Here is a 22811-nt window from a genome sequence, read left to right on the forward strand (position 1 = left end):
GGGGCAGGAAGAAGCCCCAAGATTTCCCAGGGAGTGGATTGAGTAGCTGGGTTGTACTGGATACAAAGGATCAGGGAGAGTAAAGGTAAGCCTCGGAGCCCCAGAAAGAGGCTGTCAGCACCAGAAAGAGGCTGTCAGCACCAGAAAGAGGCTGGCGGGTGTTCCAGGACTAGAGAAGTAGAGGGAGGTTGAGGGTGGGGCCAGGACCAGAAGTTGTGCTCCTGGGGCCCAAGAAAGGCACTGAGTTGGTCTGGGTGAGAAGGGTCAGGAATCAGCGGTGGCTCCCCAGGTGTCTGGGGCCCCAAGACTAGGAATGGCACAGGGCCCAAGCTAGGAGTTGAGAACAGCGGGGGAGATGGAAGGGTGAGCGCAGCTGGCGGAGTCAAGGCGCAGAGGGCTACATGGTAGACTTACCCCCAGAGAGGCCTCAAATAAATAAAATATTTTTTAAAAAGAAGATAGGGGACTGGAGAGATGGCTCAGTGGTTAAGAACACTAACTCACTGACTACTCATGCAGAGGACCTGGGTTTGATTTCCAGCACCCATGGCACTAAGTTGTTCTGGGTGAAAAGGATCAGGAAGCAGTATTGGTTCCCCAGGTGTCTGGGGCCCCAAGACTAGGAATGGCGCAGGGCCCAAACTAGGAGTATAGCCATTTTTAGTTTTTTTTAAGAGTTCTCCACACTGTTTTCGATAGAGGTTGCATGAGTTTTCAATCCCACCAGCAGTGAATGAGTGTTCCCCTTTCTCCACACCCTCGCCAGCATTTGATATCATTTGTTCTCTTGATCCTAACCAGTCTGCAATCAGTGCTCTCAACTGCTGAGCCCCTTTATTTATTATTTTTATTTTATGTGTATGAGTATATTGCCTGCATGTATGTGAGTTCACCCGTGTAATGCAATGCCGCTGAGATCGGAAGAGGGCTTTGATTCCCCTGGAACGGAAGTTAAGGACAGTTCGTAGCCACCATGTGGATGCCGGGAATTGAACCCAAGTCCTCTGCAAGAGCAGTCAGTGATCTTAACCGCTCAGACTTCTCTCCTGCCCCTACCTATTTTTTAAAAAAATTTGAAGTCCGTTCCTTTATCGCTTTCCTCAGAACCTTCAGTTTGCATTTTTCCCTTTCCATTTTAACATCTTTAATCTTCCCCCTCCGAGACCTTTCTTTGTCTTATGTTAAAAGACTTATTATGCCTTTTTCAGAATTGTCTGGCATTTTTAACTGCCAATCAATTATTCATTTTTCTTATCTAGTCACATTTCTCTCAGATATATGATATGGCCCTGGCCATTTCCTGTGTGTTCTCCTCATGAATCCTTGAACCATATGGTATGCTTACCTTATGTATACTTGAATTATAGATCTCTTGAGGGTTAACCCTTGACATTTTCCTTAGCACTGATTTCATGAGCTGCTCTCCCAATTTTTCATGTCTGCCTCCTCCCATCCCCTGACTTGGTATAAAGCAACAAAAATGAATGAACTTAAATAATAATCATGAATGAATCTTAAAATATATTTTTGAGAAAAGAAACTAAAAATATGATACTGCTAGAACAAGTCTTAACTTTTCATCTGCAGTGCTTAGGAGAGCTTTGTGGACACTGGAACTCTTGAGGATAGATACCCTGCCACCTTGGAACATGTCTCATTACTTCACTTCTAGATAGTCAAAGCTGGTCTATTTTCTCTACCCTCAGATTCAGATGTGTTGCAATCTCCCTAAGATGCAACTTTCATCAAGAATACCATTTTCTTACAGAGGTAAATCTAAACCTCTGCTTTGTTTCAGGGATAACTATAATCTGGTCTCTTTTTGTTGACTCATTTTCTAGTTTACACTTGATTCTCCAGTCAGTTTCACTATAACCTATAACCTCTTTTCACTATAACCTATCACTATAGCTATTTTGCTGTTTTTCTTTGTGATATATCCTCCTTTTTTTCTAAATAGAAACTATATTTATTTTGTTTGTGTATGTATGTAGGGCTGCATGCATGTGTTGCACATAGTGCATGCATATGGAATCAAAGAATAACTTGTAGGAGTCAGTTCTCTCCTTCTAGTATATGGGTCCCAGGGATCTAATTCAGGTCATCAGACTTGGTGGCATCTATATTTACCCACTGTGCCATCTAATAGCCTCTGTGATATACCCTTTAAACATCTTGCCACAAGCAAGACCTAAGTTGGATCATTGGAACCCACAAGCTGTCCTCTGACCTCCACACAGGCACTGTGGAATGAGCATACCACGCTCTCCCAAATAATAATAATAAATATAATTTAAAAAAAGCATTCTGCCCGTTCTCAGACTCTGTTGACCTTGGGGATAGCCATTACTTTGTTCTTTGTTGTTACTACCTATGAATAATAAGTAATAGAGCTTTTTTTCCCCCTCTCTCTCCTATTTTTGACATATTTGAATATTATATTTTTTGTTTGCTTTTTTCCCCCTTTTGCTTCTTTTGCTAAAAATTATTTTGTAATAATGATTGTAATTGAAGTTTATTCATTTTTGTTGCTTTATGGTATTTTGTTGTATAAATGTGCTACAATTTGTAGTTTCTGACTACTAGAAAGAATATGTATTCTGGCACACATATATGTATAATTTTTTCCAGGATAGATTCAACTGTGGAATTCCTTGTTGGCAGGTATTTTTTTGTTAATTGTATCAAATTTATTTATCATCAGGTTTATTAGATTATGCCAAATTTTCTCTAGATTATAGAGATTTTACTCCCACAGCAATATTGCTTTGCAGAATTGCCATCTTTTTTATGGTTAGTTCCTTATTTGTTTGGGTAGTCCAGACTGGCCCGTGTAGCAGAGGATGACCTGACCTTGAGCTTCTGATCTTCCTGCTTCCTCCAAGGGCTGGGATTACAGGCTACTATGCCTAGTCTATGTGATCCTGGAGATCAAATGCAGGGTTTCTTGCATGCTAGGCAAGATTTCTACCAACTGAGTTATATTCACAGCTCTTTATGGGTCTTTCCTAAGAAATCTCTCCTTATCCTGAGATCATTAGGGTATGTATTATAAACTCTGTACCCACCCCCTTTGTATTTAGACTCTTGTTCTCTTTTGACTTAAGTATGTGCATGTTGTGAAATTGTAATTGTTTTCTAAATGAATTATCACTTCTTCACTGATTGGCCTGCCATCTCTCTTTTAAAGTGTTCTTATTTGTGGGTCTTTGCACTCTATTTTGTTCCATTGAGATATGGTTGTATGTCTTTTCGCCAGTTATAATGATCTTAATTATAACCAGCTTTGGGATTTAGTAGATCAATTAGTCCCTCTTTAAAAAAAAAAAATCTTAGCTTCATTTAGCCATTTGAAGATCTATGTAAATTTTAGACTGTACCTAGGAAAATAAATTAAAAAATAAGAAAATGCCACACTTTGTTAGAATTAATTACATTGAATTTATATATCAATTTGGTAGAAAATGATATTCTTTTAGTATTGAATTTCCAATCCACAATCCATAGTTTATCTCTTCAATTACTTAGGTCTTCCTATAAGGTTCTTACATATCTGTCATTAGATTTATTCCTAAGATGTAACAGTTTTATGTCCATCAATATCATGTAAATTCTTTTAAATATTTTATTATTTTTATTTTGTGTATGAGTATACTGCCTACATATGTGTAAGTGCACCTGTGTTTTGCAATGCCTGTGGAGGTCAGAAGAGGGTGTTGGATCCCCTGGAACTGGAGTTGCAGAAAGTTGTTAGCTGCCATGTAGATACTGGGAATTGAAACCGGGACCTTTGCAAGAGCAGCCACTGCTCTTAATCTCTGAGCCATCTCTCCAACATCATATATCATATTAAACTCTTCTTGATTCTAAACCATTTCTGTAGATTCTTTTGATTTTCTGTATATGTAGTTATAGTTTGTGGGAATCATAAATTTTTCTTTTCAACTGTTCTGATTTTTTTTTTTTTTTTTCCTTGCTCAGTAGACTCTTTGTAGTGGTTTGGATCATAATTTCTCCCAAAGGCTGGTCCTCAGGGCTGTGCTGTTGGGAAGGGTGGAATCGCTAAGAGTGGGGGCCTAGGGAATGGTCTCTAGGTCATCAGAGGTGTGACACTGAAGGGGTTTTGGGAACCCTGGCCTATTCCTCTTTTACTTCCTAGTCGTAAAGTCATCAGTTTTGCTCTTCCATGCTTGTATTCTACAGTGTGTTGTCTCACTATGGACCTAAAGCAAAGGGACCATTTGATGTGGATTGGAACCTTCAAAACTCTGAGCCAAAACAGAACTTCCATCTTTATAATTTGATTAAGGTATTTTGTAGTGATGGACAGCTGACTGACACTATTAATTTGTGCTACCATGCAGTTTATTACCATTCCTGTTTAACATTATATTAATGCTGAGCATTCTTACCTGTTTATCATCTCAAAGGCAAAGCATTATGTGCTTCACTCTTATGGTTGCTGAGAGTTTATTGCAGATATTCTTTGAGACTGCATTCCCTAGAAGCAGGTTAAGATAAAGATTAAGAATCAATGCTTTATTTGAGAAGCATACTTCCTAGGCATCAGGAGTGAGAGAAAAATGACATGAGGCACAGAACGGGGAGGAAAAAAGGTAAGGTGGTAACATATCTTTCCGGCTACTGCCTCACAAAGAACTGGAGAAAGATTATTTGGTAGTTGTACTTACTTTCCACAGAGAGTACCTGTGGACAGAGAAATAGTTCCTCAGATCAATAGCTGGATTTTGGAAAAAGAGGGAATTTATCTGCCTGTTTTCTTGTGCATTCCAGGCGATTCAGTCTCCAGAGAGTTAAGTTCCCGTATTTCTTTGAGTCATTTGTACTTTTTAGCAGCCACTTTAAATGTCTCATTATTTTTCATTGATTTTTTTTTTTTTGGTCTTTTTGAGACAGGGTCTCCCTGCAGCCCCAGCTGGCCTGGAACTCACTATGTAGACCAGGTTGGCCTTAAACGTACAGAGATCCGCCTGCCTCTGCCTCCCAAGTGCTGGGACTGCAGGCGTGCACCACCATGCCTGGCTTCATTGACTTTTTAACCAAGGAAATTCTTTGGATGTAATGTCAGAAGCCCAAATCAGAAAAATTTACATGCACACAAAAGTGCTCACTATTGCAACATAATATATTGAGTTAGGGGATATAGATGATGCCAGCAGGCCTGCTGTCTTCTTATCTCTCATGGATGCTGCCCAGAACAGCTGGCAGTGAGACTTAACAGCTCCAGGCTCACATCCTACCAGGAACTCAGTTACTGGTCTGTTTCAGATCATACTGTGCTTCCTTGAACCACTGACTGTGTTTAGGAATGTTGAAGAGTCTGGTCACTCCTGAGTCACTTGTCTTTCTCTGAGTTGGGAGGGGGATGCTATAGATGTCAGCTCTACCTGAATCTCAAAGAATAAATTTCTTACCAAAGATGAAAGGACTTCTAATGAGAGGAAGGATGGAAAGAGTACTGGTCATGCCAAGATAACAGACGTTCTTTGAAAGTAATACGTTTATGGTTAGGGAGATGGCTCAATCTGTGCTTGATGTACAAGCATGAGAAACTCAGTTTGATCCCCAGAACCCATGTAAAAAAGCCTGGTATAATGGTGTGCGCGTGTAATTCTAACTGGGGAATTGGAGACAGTTGGATCCCTAGGACTTACCAAATTAGCATAGCTTAATCAGGGATCTTCACACCATGAGAGAGACTATGTCTCAAAAAATAAGATTGTTGGTACCTTAAGAATGACACCAGGGTTGACATCTGGTCTTCGCATATACACACATGCACAGGTACTTACACATACAGAAACACAAACACTAAAATTTCCTTTTTCACGTGTATGTGGTATGTATATGTTCCTATATTCATGTTTGAATGTGTTGGCATGTCTGTGTGTGTGTGCATGTGCATGTGCATATGTGTGCATTTGTACAAGCCTGAGGTTAACATCAGTTGTCTTCTATTCCTCTCCACCTTATATTTTGAGGCAGGGTTTTTCCTAGGCCTACCTGGGATTTTCTTGGGTGTTGGGGATAGAAACCCAAGCTCTTTAACTGCTGAGTCATTTCCTCAGTCCCCAAATTAATCATCCTAAAATGTTCATAGTCTACCTGAAATTTAAATGGAACTGGTGAAATGCAAAGAGAACTAGTATAACTTAATGCAAGCTAGCTATGGGTACTCTGTCACTTAATTTTTATTTTTTATTTTATTTTTTATTTTATGTGTATGAGTGTATTGCCTGCATGTATGTGAGTGAACCTGTGTAGTTCAGTGCCTGAGGAGGTCAGAAGAGGGTGTCAGATCCCCTGGAACTGGAGTTATGGATGGTTGTTAGCCACCATGTGGGTGCTGGGAATTGAACCCAGGTCCTCTGCAAGAACAGCCAATGCTCTTAACTGCTGAGCCATCTCTCCAGCTGTCACTTAATTTTTAAAAAGCTAAGCTCAGGCTTTAATACCTACTCATAGCCTTCTCAAGAATGTTTGTTGGTTTTTACTTTTGAATTGTGGCTTTCTCATACAACTATATTCATGCCACCAGAAAACCGAACTCTCTTATTAGCCATTTGATGAGTTTCATAATTTTTGCTAAAGATGAAGGGGTAACAGTACAGGGCTTCAGGGTACAAAACTTGCTCTGTCGCTTCATGCCAGCTTTCCTTTTTCCAGCGCGCCATCATCATTTTTTCTTTGACTAATAGGTTCTTTTCCTTACCTTCACAGGGCAATCCTAACCACACACAGGCCCTTCTTTTTGTAAAAACAAAAGACCTAGCTTTATTGATATATGCATGTATGTGTATATATATTAATTTTAATCTAATCTTGTGTGTGTGTGTGTGTCTGTGCACGTGTGGCAGAGGCCAGAGGTGTCACTTTCCACCTTATTTTTTGAGACAGTATGTCCCTCACTGAACCTAGAACTCACTGGTTTGGCTAGAGTAGGTGGCCCGCAGCAAGCCCTAGGATTCTCCTGTCCCTGCCTTCCCAGTGCTGAGATTGTAGGCTCATGCCACCATGCCCAGTTTTTTGTTGTTGTTTGTTTTTTGAGATAGGGTCTCCCTGTTGCCCCACTTGGCCTGGAACTCACTGTGTAGACCAGGCTGGCTTTGAACTCACAGAAATCTACCTGCCTTTGCCTCCCTAGTGCTAGGACTAAAGGTGTGTGCTACCACGTCTGGCCATGCCCAACATTTTAATGGGTGCGGGGGATGGAACTTGGATGCTTGTGTAGCACACACTTTACCACTGCAGCATCTCCCCACCCAGCTTTGTCTTTTGATGTGGGCTTCCCTTCTTGCTGATACCACTGCAGTTTGATTGGTCAGTCAGACAGCGCCCTTACTATACTTCTTTTTCTGGACTAATTCCTTGTGGGATCAGGCCTCCCAAAGTCTGCTGACTCTACTTCTGTCTATGATCTAAAAAACAAATGATGACAAATGTTGGCAAGGATTTGGAGAAAGGGGAACATTTATCCATTGCTAGTGGCAGTGCAAACTGGTGTAGCCACTATGAAAATCAATGTGGAGATTCCTCAGAAAACTTGAAATTGATCTACCATATGAGCCCGCCATACCTCTCTTGGGCATATACCCAAAAGACTCTACACCCTACTACAGAAATACATGTTCATTCATGCTCATTGCTGCCCTTTTTTTTTTTTTGTCTTTTTGAGACAGGGTCTCCTTGTAGCCCCAGCTGTCCTGGATTCACCATGGAGACCAGGCTGGCCTCGAACTCACAGAGATCCGCCTGCCTCTGCCTCCCGAGTGCTGGGATTAAAGGTGTGCGCCACCACTCCCAGCTGCTGCCCTTTTTATAATAGCCAGAAATTGGAAACAACCTAGATGTCATCAGTTGTTGAATGGATAATGAAGGTGTAGGTGTGGTAAATATGCAAAATGGAATATTGTTCAGCTCCTAAAAAAAAAAAAAAACGAAATTAAGAAATTCCCAAGTAAATCATCCTGAGTGAGGTAACCCAGACCCAGAAAGACATCACATGTCCTATTTCATAGCTGAATGCTAGCTTTGAAATGTTAGATGTGCTTGTTTCAATTTGAAAATCCAGAGAGGTCAGGAAAGTAATAAATAGCCATGGAGGTGGGGAGGCTTTCTGGGAGGGGTGGTAGAATGCAGTGATACGAAGGGCGAAAAGGGGATGGAGAATGGGAGGGCAGGGCAGAAGAGGGAGTATTGGGAAGGATAAGTTAACACTAAAGGCCTTTAGAAAAAGGAAACCTACCACTATAGAAGCTTCTTAAAGCATATACATATACATTATAAAAAGAGATTAAAAAGAGTTGCAACAGGGACATTGCCCCTTCTGGACATCATAAGTAATGAAAAAAAAGGGGGGGGGGCGGAGAACCTTAATGCCAGGAATGGACTTTATCTCTAGAAGCTTTGACCAGGGGTCCCACGGACCCTCAACAATACTGACTGTTGCCCGACTCTTGGTTACCCACCAGAATTGGATGCTTTGGCCATATTGCCGAAGATACTACATACATGAGCTGTTGAACAAACAAGGAGAAATCAAGCTGGTGCTGACGTCAGAGCCTCATCTCTTCTGGCTAGTGTGTTCACAATGCTGGAAGGTGCTATGCGTGCTACCAGAAGGAAAAAATGATCATCAACCTTAGCCAGCTATGAATCCTGTGAACTACAATAACAAATAACCTGGCAGGATATGCCCATTGGTGCAATAGTGGCATGAATATTATGGGAGTAACCAACCACTCTCTAATTGGATTTAAGGTTCACTTAATAGGATGGAACCCATACCTGACATAGATACCAGGTTTAGGAACTGAGGATAGACAGGTCACAAGACATAAGGGAGAGCCTAATACTAGTGTTCTGCTAAATAGTTATATTAATTGACTTCTAATGACTTAACGGCATTTTCACTGTGTATCTCTAACTGATCTCATAAAGTAGGTTTTGCAAAATAGAGAAATAATTAATATGAAGTATAGCTGGAACCATTTACTTTTGGAAACTTGCTCCTATGGAAAGAGACCTTAATGGATGTATTAGTTACTTTTCTGTTGTTGTGATAAGACACCATGACCAAGGCAACTTATAGAAGGAAGAGTTTATTTAGCTTTTGGCTCCAGGGAAGAGTCCATAACAGTGGAGGAGGTATGGCAGCAAGAAGTGGCTGGACCAGAAAGCAGAGTGATCACATCTTCAAGCAGGCACAGGAAGCAAAGAGAAACTAGAAATCCAGCAAGATGTAAGAACTCTCAAAGTCTGTCCCCAAGTGGATGTGCTTCCTCCAGCAAGGCTGTGCTTCCAAAAGCCTCCCAAAACAGTCCGACCAACTGGGGACAAAATGTCCATATAGGTTTTTTGTTCGTTTGTTTGTTTTCTTTTCTTTTCTTTTTTTTTGTGACAGTGTCTCATACTGTAGTTCTGACTGGCTGGCCTGGAATTCTGTATGTATTGAGCTTGTGGCAATCCTCCTGCCTCAGTCTTCCAAGTGCAGGAGTGACAGATGTGTACCACTATTCTTGGTTATGGGTCTGAATTTAAACCTAGCCTCTGCTTTTGTAAGGTTGGGCATGTTATTTTTATAGTTTCTAAAACTTTTTCGCATTATACAATAATTTGTTGCAGAAAATTTGGAAATACAGAAGGCTGAAAAAGGAAGATAAAAATTACCCCTAATTCGCCATTCAGAAAAAAATCTTTGCTCTTGTTGCATTTACATTCTAGGGATCATCTTTGCAAAAACTAGAGACAGGTGTAATGGACAGAAAACAGGAGTAAATTAGTAAAAAAGAATGAATTTAGAGATTATCTAGAATATAGGCTTTCAAAATCTTTTCAGAAATAACTAATCTGTAAGGGGGTTTATAATTTATTTCAGAAAAATGTATGTGTTTTTAGCTGTTACTATCTGGCAGATAAATATTTGCTGGGGAGAAAGATCTCAATCTACGGAGGGATCTAAACATACAAGCATTTCTTTAGAAGCCTTGTTAACATCATTTTCACTTCATTTGTATACCAGTAAGGTGGGGGAAAAACTGCTACTGAAGCACAATATTCAAGATGAAAAATTTTAAGAAGTTTTTACCAGATATGTAGTTTCTTCACTTATCACAAATTAATTTCTATTTTTAGCATATCTACAAAGACCTGGTTTCAGGAAGTTACTATAAGAAACAAAGGCAATATGATTTTTCCAATAAAGAGAAAAATAAAACAACAAAAAACATTGACATAAGGAAGAAAATTTTAAAACAAGGAGTATGTGCTTACCATCAAAAAAAAAAAATTCAAACTTAACAGGTTTTGGTTTTTTTTTTTTTTTTTTTTTTTTTTATTTTGCTGCAGTACATCTCTACTCTTTCCAACCTCTAGTTAAAATTTCTCAAATTTAATCTTTCAACCACTTAATACTTTACTGGATATGCTTCAAGAAAAAAAAAAAACTAGAAATAGCCTTACTATCCAGCAGTAGAGGCTGATTAAATGCATTTCAGTTATCTGCAGCATGAACGATAGCAGATAAAAAGAACAGTGGGTAACTGGAGTCTGTATGTTCAGATCTTGACTTCATGACCATCATAACTTCCTGAAACTTTAATATCCTTAAATATTACCTGCTTCATAGACTTTTCCTGAATATTAAATCTAGCACTCTGTATAGTATTTGGCACATTGTAAGTGCTTGACAAATGTTGCCTTGCAGAGGACAGAAGAGGATGTCAGAGTCCCAGGAACCAGAGTTATGGATGGTTGTTGGCTGCCATGTGAGTTCTGGTAACCAAACCTGGGTCCTCTGTAAGAGTAGCCAGTGCTCTTTACTACTGAGCTGTTTCTCCAGGCTTTGTGGTCAGTTTTAAAATGATCAATTAAAATAGCAAAGGAGGCTTCTAGTCCTGTAACACAAAAAGAATTTCTTCAGTTTGAATATCAACTGTGGGTTGTTACCCCAAAGATAGCTATTTAAGGATACTTTTGTTTTGAGACAAGGTCTCACTGTGTAGCCTTGGCTGGCCCAGAACTTGCTATGTAGACCAGGCTGGCCTGTAACTCATAGAGATCTACCTGCCTCTGCCTCTTGAGTGCTTAAATCAAAGGCATGGGCTGCCACACCCTGCTGAAGGATTCCTTCTCTCTTTTCTCCTGCTCCCCTTCTCTCCCCTCCCCTATATAGACTAGGCTGGCCTTGATCTCCATCATGCCCTGCTTTAAGGATACTTTTTTGAACACCCCACCCCTCCCCCCCATTGACCAGCTGCTTCAGGCTCCTAATACCTTGGCTTTACTTTCATGACAGACTGTGTCCTTGAACTTTGAGCCAGGATAAACCCTTTCTCTGTGAAGTTGCTTTTGCTAGAATACTTCATCACAGCAGTAGGAAAAGAAACTAAGACACCAGTTAACCAGAGACTTCACATTTTCTTCTTGAGGTTCTTTATTCTGTATCAGAATTTCCCATCTTCCCAAAGGTTAACTTGCCAAAACCACAATAGAGATTTCTTCAATCTCTCAGACTTTCAGCAAAGTGTTTTATGGTCATTTGTCTCTGATATAGAGTCTCTTTAAATATGGAGACTTTGTTTTAATGTCCTGGACCTCTGGCACCAGTGTTGATGGAGGTACTCTTTCAGCCTCAGGGCAGCAATCTAATCCCAGAACTGTGGCTCACCCTTGAACACTTTTCTTTCTTTCTTTCTTTCTTTCTTTCTTTCTTTCTTTCTTTCTTTCTTTCTTTCTTTCTTTCTTTCTTTCTTTCTTTCCTTCCTTCCTCTTACTATGTAGCTCAAGCTGGCCTTGAATTACCTAATCCTCCTGTCTCAGCCTCCCTAATGCTGGGTTTTAAGCATGAGCCACCACACTCAGCTAAATGTTCTCTTTTTAATGCTACATATTGCTAGTTTCTTGCAGCCACTTACTTCACCTATTGTAGTGCAGGACTGGCTAGTTAGGCCTCAAGAAGATGTTCCCCTGAACAACTTGGGACCCATTTCTAGAAGTGATGGGGGTAAGCCCATACAGGCTGTCTTTCTTTATTGCCTCTTCTGTTGATAGTCAAATATTATAGTGGAAGGCCACAAACCTTCAAGTGGAATGTTGTATATGGGGTGCCAGTTTGAAATTGAATGCAGTGGGTTCGTATCTTGTTGAGTGTAAAGCCAAAATAAGCATGACCAAGAAATAAAATAATGGAGAAAGATTTATTGCCTGCAGCAGGTAAGGAATTCATGGGAATTATTTCCAAAGGAGTACATTCCTCAAACAGAGAAAGCATAAAAATTTTATTTGGGGAGCCTGGATAGACATATTTATATAGGAAAGATTTTATGGGCAAGCACATTCCCAAACATACTTTGTTAAGGAATATTTTCCTCATCATGCTCAGTTTAACATAGTTCAGGAAGGAAAGGTTTTGACTCATTTTTGAGCATGCTTAACTAAAAGTCATGGAGCACATGTTTGAAGGATTAAAATGTGGGGCCAGGAAAATGTCTCAACAGTTAAGAACACTGACTTTTCTTGCAGAGAACCCAGGTTCAGTTCCTAGCACCCACATGGCTCTAACAACCATCTGAAACTCTAGTACCAGGGGACCTGAAGCCCTCTTCTGGCCTTCATGGGCATTGCATGAACGTGATGTACTTAACATGTATGCACAGGCAGTATACTCATATACATACAAGTAAATAAACTTTAATTTTTTAAAAAGGGGACTATTAGAATGTTATGAAGGGACACTTTTGGGCATTCTTACCTTTCCTCAGGAACATCTCTGGGAGTGCTCATTTTTCCTTAGGAAGTGGTACCTGAAGAAATGAAAGGATACTTTGAAGGTGTGTTATATAGAGTTTTCCCCTAAAGGTGCCTGCCTTGCTTATTGGCTAATCAAACAGTTTCAGGTGATTATATTTACTCATTTGTCATATTACACTACAGCTAATTTTTAGGTATATATATATATACCATACACCTATATATATGAATGAAACAGTTCAAGTAAATTCTTGAAAATTTCATTTGAATTCTCCTTACTCATCTTTGTTCAGATTTTACTGGTCCCATGAAGAATGACTACAGATGAGAGAGGTAGGCCCAGACAGATGGTCTTATCATCCTTAGGTCATTTTGAAAGAATAGCTAATTGGGTCACCTGCAAGTGGGATATGGTTAAGTTCAAATGCAACATAATTTGTCCTCAGGATGTATATGTTCTGCTGGTTGTTTCCAGCATCCTATTGTGAATGGCCTGAGGGAGTGATTTTGTGTGTGTGTGTGTGTGTGTGAAAACTAATTTGTTTTAACATATGAAGGATCTTGTAGAATTGAAGAGAGTTGAGAAAGATAAGATCAAATTTTGAATCATGTTTTCTTGGAAGGCAGATAGGTATTTAGGTCACTTCAGAATATTTGACCTGTTCTTTCCAGGTTGCAGTTTGTGTTAATAGTTTACTGAAGTAAAAAAAACTTCCTTGTTTTGCTTTATACTATGAATTGTACTAGGAGTAAGGAAAATGTGTTAGAAAAGAACCTAAGATAAAGGATTTTAACTAATATCAAGATCTATATTTATTTGTCACCTGTCCTTGATACTTTGGATCATAGTCTGGTTAAAAGATAGTGCTTTTTATTGGGGGAGGGTTTGTTGGAGGAGCATGTTATGTCAGCCTGTGTAAACACATCCCTTGTCTGCACTGTAGACATATTTTATTGTTGTTCTAGTTTATTTTGAAATTGTTCTTTTTGCATTATTACACCTTATTTTCAAATTTTTACTAGTTTTCCATTTAAGGAACATTATGTCGTATAAAGTAAGACATTTGTAATATTGTTATTGGAGTTTTAGGGCAAATACTGTGCACCGGGACTCCCAACAGATGAGACTTGGCTGCCTATCCTGAAATGCTAAAGAGATGATTAGTGGTAAAGGGCAGAAAAGACATTTTAATTGGTATGGCTATACTGGAAAGAATAGAGAAGGTCTAGTGACCTAAGATCTGGCTTTGAGGGGTTGAGAAGAACTTTGACGTTTTATAGGAAGGTATAACAAAAACAAGGGTTGTGATTTGCATACCTGGCATGGCAGGCTGAACAGATAATCTTGGATAGGTGGTAGTATGGTTGATTATTATCTCAAGAGTGTTTCTCAGCTGGGGTGGTAGTGATGGTGGTGGTGCATGTCTGCAATCCCAGCATTTAGGAGGCTGAGGCAGATTATTACTGAGATTGAAGACTAGTTTGGGATGCATAGTGAAACCCTGTCTCAAAAATCCAAAACACCAAGATGTGAAAGGGCTGGGTAGAATTGGGGGGAGGAGGATTGTTTCTGCAAACACATCCTTATCAGTTCCCATTGAGAGAAGATTGCTCCTTAAGAGGAGCAGCCTTGATTCTGTCATTGGAATAATTAGTTCTGTTATGGGGGCAGGGCCATAATGAGGTCACCCATCTGTGATCTGGGGCTAGGGAATAGTTTGGATCTCTTGTTATAAAGATACTTATTGATCAAACCTGCTTTCCTGGTGTCCACAGTAATTGTAAGAGAAAGTGACTCAGGAGAATTCAGAAGGAAAAAAAAAAAAAATTGGAGGCAAAATGAAGTCAGAGAGGGACAAATGGAGTTGGGCCAGTAATTGGCCCCAGTTAAGGAGGACTGTCTTGTGTATGCCTCATTTGTCTCTCACTTTAAGATCTGAAATGATCAATTAATATCGTTGCTGCTTTCTTGTATCAGAGCTGAATTCTGTTTCACATTATGAAGAATGAACAGAGAGGACAGTGGAAGCATGTGAGCAAAATTTATTGAATAGTAGAATAACAGCTCCCTGCAGCTGGAAGGGGTCTCAAAAATGAGTTGCTAAATAGCACTTTTTTTTTGTCTTTTTGAGACAAGGTCTCCCTGTAGCCCCAGCTGGCCTAGAACTCACTATGTAGACCAGGCTAGCCTTGAACTCACAGAGATCTGCCTGCCTCTGCCTCCCAAGTGCTCTGATTAAAGGCTAAAGGCATGCACCACTAAGCCTTGCAGTAGCACTTTTTTTTTTCAAACTAAAACAATTTTAATAGAATTTTCTTTCCAAAACAATAGTAAAGGAAACAAGGCATTTTGAAAAGTGTGGTCCTGAGCATGTCATAGTAAAAATAAACGTATACTTTAACGCCCACCTCCTCAAAACAGAGGCTACTTTCTGTTCCACAGCCTTGGAACCAAGGCAAAGAACAGCCAATAAGCAACTTCGGGCAAAGGGTTGCCAAAACCAAGCTCTAACAGTTGAACATGGACACCTTAGAAGAGTCTGGGGAAACCTGACCAAAGGATCCAGATTCTATGTTTAAAACTGATGCAAGGTGAAGTGGCTCCGCCCGAGTAGCAGTGCTGAGAGGCCCGGCCTGGCCCTGTGCTCCCCTGTGCTATGCTCTGGAGCACACCCTGGAGTTCCTGCTCCAGGGGAGACCTTTCCCTATAGAAATTCAGTGTCCAGGGAGCTCTTTGATTGTATGAATGAGGTGAGCTCAGACTCCACAGGGTATTTTAAGGCTTGGAGTCAAAGTATTTTTCCAGCACAGCTAGGCAGAGTCCATGTGTCTATGGCCTGTCTCCAGTTTGTTCTAATTTGTTACCACATTATTTGCAGATTTAGGACAGCAGACCTTCACTATATCATAATCACATCTAATGTCCATCCTAACTTATGATTCATAGTCTGTGCCTGGAAACAGTCCCTGTATTTAACAACAATACCTACACATAAAACAACCCACTGTTACAACTTATATGGTCACAAAACATTAATGATCTTCTGTAGACCAAGCAAATGTTTTTAGCCATAATTGTCACGCATCGAATTCACAGCCAGAATCCCCAAGATCAAAAAATTTTTGCACAGTACAAATAATAACTTAAAACACACACACACATACACACACACACAGAGTCTCACACACACTCCTTACAGAACTGTGCTTGGGGAAACTCCATTTGCTGAGTGCCACTGAAGGCATATTTTGTTAAACTGTTGCTCCAGGTATTTTTGTTTGGAAAACCTATCACAGTAGGGCACAGCTGTTTACTGGATGAGCAAAAAAGAAAGATATGCTTGTGGCAACCAGAAAGTTTTTAGGTCTTTCAAGTTGTATAAAATGGACCTGCAGAAACATTTAAGTGCTCTCAGGATGCAAAGTTGGAGCTGAAATGTGATATCAAACCAGTTGCAAAAAGTGTACAGCAGCCATCTCTTGAGGTCACACCCAGTACCCAGATAGGCAAGAAGGCTTCAGGATACATAGCTTGTAGGCCTTGTTCCGTATTGCCGCATAATCTTTGGAAGGAAGCTGCAATTTGGTCCTGTCCATATATAAATTGAATTTGGATGAACCTGGTTGGTTAATTTGGATGTATATGGGGGAATTTAAATTGGTCAAGGGATTGAATGGAAGAGTACAGAGAGACAGGAAAGCCTACAAGGGTGCGTGTGTGTGTGTGTGTGTGTGTGTGTGTGTGTGTGTGTGTGTGTTTGTACTTGCTAAAAAATTGCAATGGGGAGGAAGACCAGAAAGAGAAGAAACAAATAATGGTGTGGTACTTAGCTGACATTTTGATGAGTCAGGGCTTTTAGGGTTTATTTCTTTAGCTGAAATGTTAAGTGGGTTTTTGTTTTGTTTTTGTAAAATCACAGAACTCTCGGAGCTGACTACTGGTTCCATTAGAACACATAAAACATTTTGTTTTCCTTGGGCCTGTAACCCTGACTGCCTACAGAAGGAGCTACCTTGCTCCTGGAAGGAAAATCAGGCTGACAAATGACTAAATGAACTGACCATCCACCCACCCTGACTCCCCATTCCAGGAGGGAAATACATCTGTTTCAGGACACATGGTTCCTAGCAAGACATTTGGTTCCTTTATCAGCCTCCCCATAAATCTTGTTCCTTATCAAACCCCCTATCAGAATTCCCCATCTCACCTTCCCAGATCCTGGGAAGGAGCCTGACACCAACTTCTGGGATTCAGGGAAGGCACAATCCCCTTTCTAAACTTTTTTTAAAATTAAAAAAAAAATTTTTTTATGTGTATGCCTACTGTCGTGCAATGCCCGCCAAGGTCTGAAGAGGCTGTCGTATCCCCTGGGACTGGAGTTATGGACAGTTGTTAGCTGCCACGTGGGTGCTGGGATTCAAACTCGGATCTTCTGCAAGAACAACCAGTGTTCTTAACCGCTGAGCCATCTCTCCAGCCCCACAACCCCCTTTCTAGAATTTTCTGGGCCCACATATAAATCCTAGACCACCCTAACCCCCATTCCCCTCCTTACAAATCCTAGACCTCCCCCAACTTCTGTTTCCAAAATACTAGTATGTAAAGGGCCAACAAAAAGGTCAACTATTGGGACTTCTGCACTCTAATCTTGATTTTTTTCAAATTAAGATTTACCTGCTGTGGCAATGCCTTTGTAGTTTACTACATTTGTCAGTAAATTCATTAATGCTGTATATTTTACAGAGCTTTTATATGGTTTCGAATGCTATCTGCTAAATATTTGTATGTGTGTGTTTATATATGTGTTCATGTGTGTGTGTGCACATGGGTGTGAACATGCACCTGTGTGCATGTGTGTGTGGAGGCCAGAGACCACCTTTGGATTTCTTCCTTGATTTGGAACTCATCCATTCTGCTAAACTAGCTGCCAGTGAGCTTCAGAGATCCACCCATTTCTGTTCTGTCCCCAAGCACTGGGGTTGTTGGTGTTTCACCATGTCTGACTTTCTTGACTTTTCACATGGGAGCAGGGGTCCTAAACTCAGATCCTCATTCTTGTGAGGCAGGCACTTTACCAACTGAATCATCTCCACAACCCCATATACTAAATTATTTTAGGGACAGAAGATGACTGCTACTGCCTTTTTTATATAGTGTTCATGAAACAGAAAAAATAACAAGGAAGGAAGAAAAATTAGGTTTGGTAAGCTTTCTAAAAGTTTTAAAGCAGTGTGATATGTTTAGCTGTGTTGAGCCAAGAAGTTTGCATGAAGATCTTGGCCTTAAAACTATTTAAGAATTGAATTGGTTAGCAAGAGAGGTAAGTAGATTCTCAGGAAACTGTTTGTGTTTATTGACAAGAATTTGGTAGATGACATTAAAAGCTGGAGAGGTAAATTAAAGTCAGATTATGGAAAGCTGTTATTGCCTGGGGTATGCGGACATTGTTTATTATGTAGAAATAGAAAATAGTTTTCTGGGGCATAAATGAGATACTAGTAATTTAAAAAAAGAAAGAATTCTTTTTAAAAAGAATTCTTGCCATATTTTGTTTATAAAATATTTAAGAATTGATTTTATATTTTTTAAGTATATGTATTTATATATAAATGTGTATTTTAGAGCTTTTACTCTATCATGACCAAACTATATTCCCAAAATGCCATTTTAAAAACCAGCCTTACAAAAAAAGATGTTATAATATAAACTAGAAGAATATTCCCTGAAGCACTTTATTAATACATTAAAACTTTGTTATTCTAGAATTGAATCTTTAATATTCTTCTTTCCATTGTGAGTTGACTTTTTATTTTTTTTCTTTCGGTCTTTCTGAGACAGGGTCTCCCTATAGCCCCAGCTGGCCTGGAACTCACTATATAGATGAGGCTGGCCTTGAACTCACAGGTCTGCCTGCCTCTGCCTCCTGAGTGCTGGGATTAAAAGCGTGCGCCACCATGCCGGTAAATGACTTTTATTGTCCTAAATTGTATATGTGTTTTGTGTGTGTATGTTCATAATGTGTTCCTTTTTTTTTTTTTTTTGTTATAGAACTGTAGCAGCTGAAGTTAGGAAGCAGATCTCTGGACAATATAGTGGTTCTCCCCAGCTGCTCAAAAACCTCAACATAGTTGGTAATATATCTCATCATACCACAGTAAGTAGCTTATTCAAGGTATGGTATATTACAGATGCATTACTGAGGAAGCCATGAAAAAGTACTGGAAAAATAAGAGCCAATAAACTGGCTTCCATGACTGGTTTTATAACCTTGTTACCACTTCATTCTTGAAATGTGAGTCAAGAGTTTTGGGATGTTATAGAAATGTTGATTTTTTTTAGTCAACTGTGGGACTATGTAATGAGGAATAGTCAATACTGGAGAATTTCCAAGACTCAAGATGATTTATTTTATGAAAATACAAGAGTCTCTTCTACAAATAGGCACTGAAGTAAATATTAGTTGCGTGGATTTGTAATATTATCTGTCCCTTTTAATAGAAGAAAATAACTACTGAATCATTGTTGTAAACCAGGTACTATATCAGAGATGTAAATAAATGTTCTCTTATGAAAGTAGCTATCATTGGGGCTGGAGAGATGGCTCAGTGGTTAAGAACACTGACTGCTTTTGTAGAGGGCCCAGGTTAGATTCCCAGCACCCACATGGTGGCTAACAACTGTCTGTAACTCCAGTTTCAGAGGAATCTGACATCCTTTTCTGACCTCCACAGCATTGTACAATATGGATACACTTACATGTATGCAGGCAATACACTCATACACATAAAATTTTTAAAAAATTTAGGCCAGGTGTGGTGGCATATGTCTTTAAACCCAGCAGAGGCAGGTGGAGCTCTGTGTTTGAGGCTAGCCTGGTCTACATAGTAAGTTCCTGGCCAGCTGGGGCTACCAGAAGACTGTCTCAAAAATAACAACAAAAAAATTTAGAACAAAACTATCATGAGATGATAATTTTTATTTACACTTATTGTTTATGTTAGGAATATAAATCAAAATATACCTTCATGTGTCTTAAAATTAGAGGCCTTTTAAAAAATTCAAATGCTGTGGAAAACTAGAAAATAAATAGAAGGGACAGGATGTCTGGGCATGGTGGTACATGCCTGTAATCTCAGCACTCTGGAGGTAGACGCATGAAGATTGTGAGAATGAGGCTGGCTTGGGCTTCATGGTGAAGCATTAGTTCAAACACCAAACAAAGGGGAAGAGTTTAGGATTTATACATTCTTTACTTTAGCCCAGAAAGTGTACTAATTATTGAACATTGTATGCCAGTGAAAAAAGCAATTTTACTGCCCTGTAATGACATGTTTGTAATGTTTGTGCTACTAAAACTCTGAAACATAAATTTACTTTAAAAAACAGTAACATGCTAGATGGAAATTTTTTAGAATAATGTCTGGATAATTTCATTGTATATGTGAGTAGTCCTGCCAGTGTGTTCTTGATGTGTTGTACTCTTCTCCTTTTATAATGTTATTCTGCATCTTGAATCACACCTCAGATACTAACATCCCATAGCCAGACCCTAGATTTGGTCATTATAACTATAATCTGTGTGTAGTCTCAGTTTTATGCTTCCTACTCTGATCACCATCTTTTTTCTTGTCCCCTTATTCCGGTACCCTGATTCCAACTGTCCTTCTGTCCTGTGAGGACCTAGATATCATGAACCTACTTACTTATTTCTATTTCTTGAGCTCCTTGATGTCTTCTTAGCAAATAAATTATATTTTGAGCATTGTAATTAACTCTTGCACATACCCTATGGCTTCTTTAACGTCCTCTTATGTAATTATAGGCCTTGGCACAAGCTCAGTGCTGTTTATCTTCAATCTCTGCTTACTGCACTTTTGTAGCTGATTGTAGCTGGAGAAGACATAGTGTTATTGACCAGCCTAAGTCTGTTTATGACCACAAATTCATGAAGACTGTAATACTAGCAAGCAAACATCACTTTTTTCTAGTCCATTCATTGACTATTTAGATGAAATATTTCATTCTTCTAGTCTTGCCTTAAGCAAGTCATTCTTAGAATGACTTTGCTTCTTCTTTCGCTTAGAAAATTAAGCAACCAGAAGAAAGCAGCCACAGACTTCTACCACCGTCTCTCTACCTGTCTATATGTTTTACCTGTTCACTAGTTTCTATAAATGAGCAACTAATCGTGTGGTGGTTAATCCTTCTACTTACTCAATAGATCCAAGTTACTTAAATATAGCACTTTTGTAATTCTCCCCTTTAAAAAACATCACCCCTTAAAAAATTTTTTTTTCTATTTATTTGGTCAATCCTATCAGTATTCTCCCATTTAAAACAATTCTGCTTTTTTTTTTCTTTACTTTTTTTAAACCACTCTCCAATTTCAAGTTTTTTAGCAACAACATTCTTTTAAAGGGTGTTCAGCCAAGAGGCACCTCTCTCAAAATTTTGTGCAGCTGTCGGAAGGTCACAAGATTTGTATTTGAGTGTGGACTTTATGGCGCAGCTGTAAATGTGGGCTGCCTAACTCTTCTGTAAATAAACCCCTGCCCAATGCTCTTTTTTTTTTTTTTTTAAAGGGTGTTCAGTGGTGTGGAATGCAATTTCTCTTTTTGTAGTCTCTGAAAAAGTACTTCTTGATTATGAGAGTCTTAAACATGCACTGAGGTGAATAGAATAGTATACATGTTGACCTTTCTTTTTTTTATATTTTATTTATTATTTTTATTTTATGGGTATGCATGTATTGCCTGCATATAGGTAAGTGCACCTGTGTTGTGCAGTGCCCGAGGAGGAGAGAAGAGGCTATCAGATCCCCTGAAACTGGAGTTAACGGACAGTTGTTAGCCACATGTGGATTCTGGGATTTGAACCCAGGTCTTCTGCAAGAACAGTCAGTGTTCTTAACCACTGAGCCATCTCTCCAGCACCACATGTTGACCTTTCTTAAATCCATTTTTATTATCACACTTAACCATATTAACCGTAATTTCTTACTATTATCTACTGTCCAGTGGGTGTCAGATTTCCTTGATGGTTTCATAAGTTTTTAAAAAAAAAATTTATCATTTTTATTTTGATGTGTATGGAGTGTATTGCTTGCTTGTATATGTAAGCGCACCCATGTCATGCAATACCTGTGGAGGTCAGAAGAGAGCGTCAACTTCCCCTGATAGTGAAGTTATGGACAGTTATTAGCCACCACGTAGGTGCTGGGACTCAAACCTGGGTCCTCTGCAAGAGCAGTCAGTGCTCTTAACCTCTGAGCCATCTCTCCAACCCCCCATAAGTATCTTTTTATAAATGGCTTATTCATAGCAGAATTCAAGAAAATATCTACAGGTGGAATTTAGTATTAGGTCACTAGTTTTTGTCCTGGTCTTGCTTATCTAACTTCTAACCATGTTTTCATGCCATTGGTTTGTTAGGAAATTGGATAAAATTTTCTTTCTTTTTCTTTTTCTTTCTTTCTTTTTTTCTTTTGAGACAGGGTCTCCCTGTAGCCCTAACTGGCCTGGAACTTTGGAGCTTGCCGTGTAGACCAGGCTGGCCACACAGAGATCCGTCTGCCTCCTCCTCTGCCCCTCTGCCTCTCTCTGCCTCTCTGCCCCTGTCCCTGCCCATGTGTGCCGGAACTAAAGGCATGTACTGCCACACCTGGCTATGTGTGCTTTCTTATATGTACACTTATTTCTTTCATTTTTTTTTTAACTTTTACAAAAACTTTATTGTGTTTTTGTCACATCCATGCCCACTCCCTCCCATATCTCCCCATCACTTTTTTCTTTTTCTTTTCTTTTTTATTCTTCTTTCATTTATTTATTTTTATGGATCTTTTGGCTACTCTAACATTCCTCCACTGAAGAGATAACCCTAAAATCTTTTAAGGATTAGATATAAGCTCCCAAATACTTTTGACATTTTTGGCCTTTGGAACAGATTATGTTGCTAACAGTCCAAGGACATTTTGACTTTTAGCCAAGAAACTGGCTACATTTCTTTGGGGTCTTTTTACCCTAACTGCCTAGCCAATTCC

General features: G+C 39.4%; 1 protein-coding gene across 1 annotated transcript in view; it reads left to right on the top strand.

Moving 5' to 3' along the window:
- Nucleotides 1-22811, top strand: part of LOC103732488 (dedicator of cytokinesis protein 7) — a gene marked incomplete at its 3' end in the record, with an annotated part of 127987 nt that overhangs the window by 14338 nt on the left and 90838 nt on the right. The window contains exon 2 of the mRNA XM_029562516.1: nt 18821-18926. Within this exon, the coding sequence (XP_029418376.1) occupies nt 18821-18926 (106 nt within the window). The remainder of the gene's footprint in view (nt 1-18820; nt 18927-22811) is intronic.

Source organism: Nannospalax galili, unplaced genomic scaffold (genome assembly GCF_000622305.1).
Source record: "Nannospalax galili isolate Female #2095 unplaced genomic scaffold, S.galili_v1.0 scaffold553, whole genome shotgun sequence".
NCBI lineage: Eukaryota > Metazoa > Chordata > Mammalia > Rodentia > Spalacidae > Nannospalax > Nannospalax galili.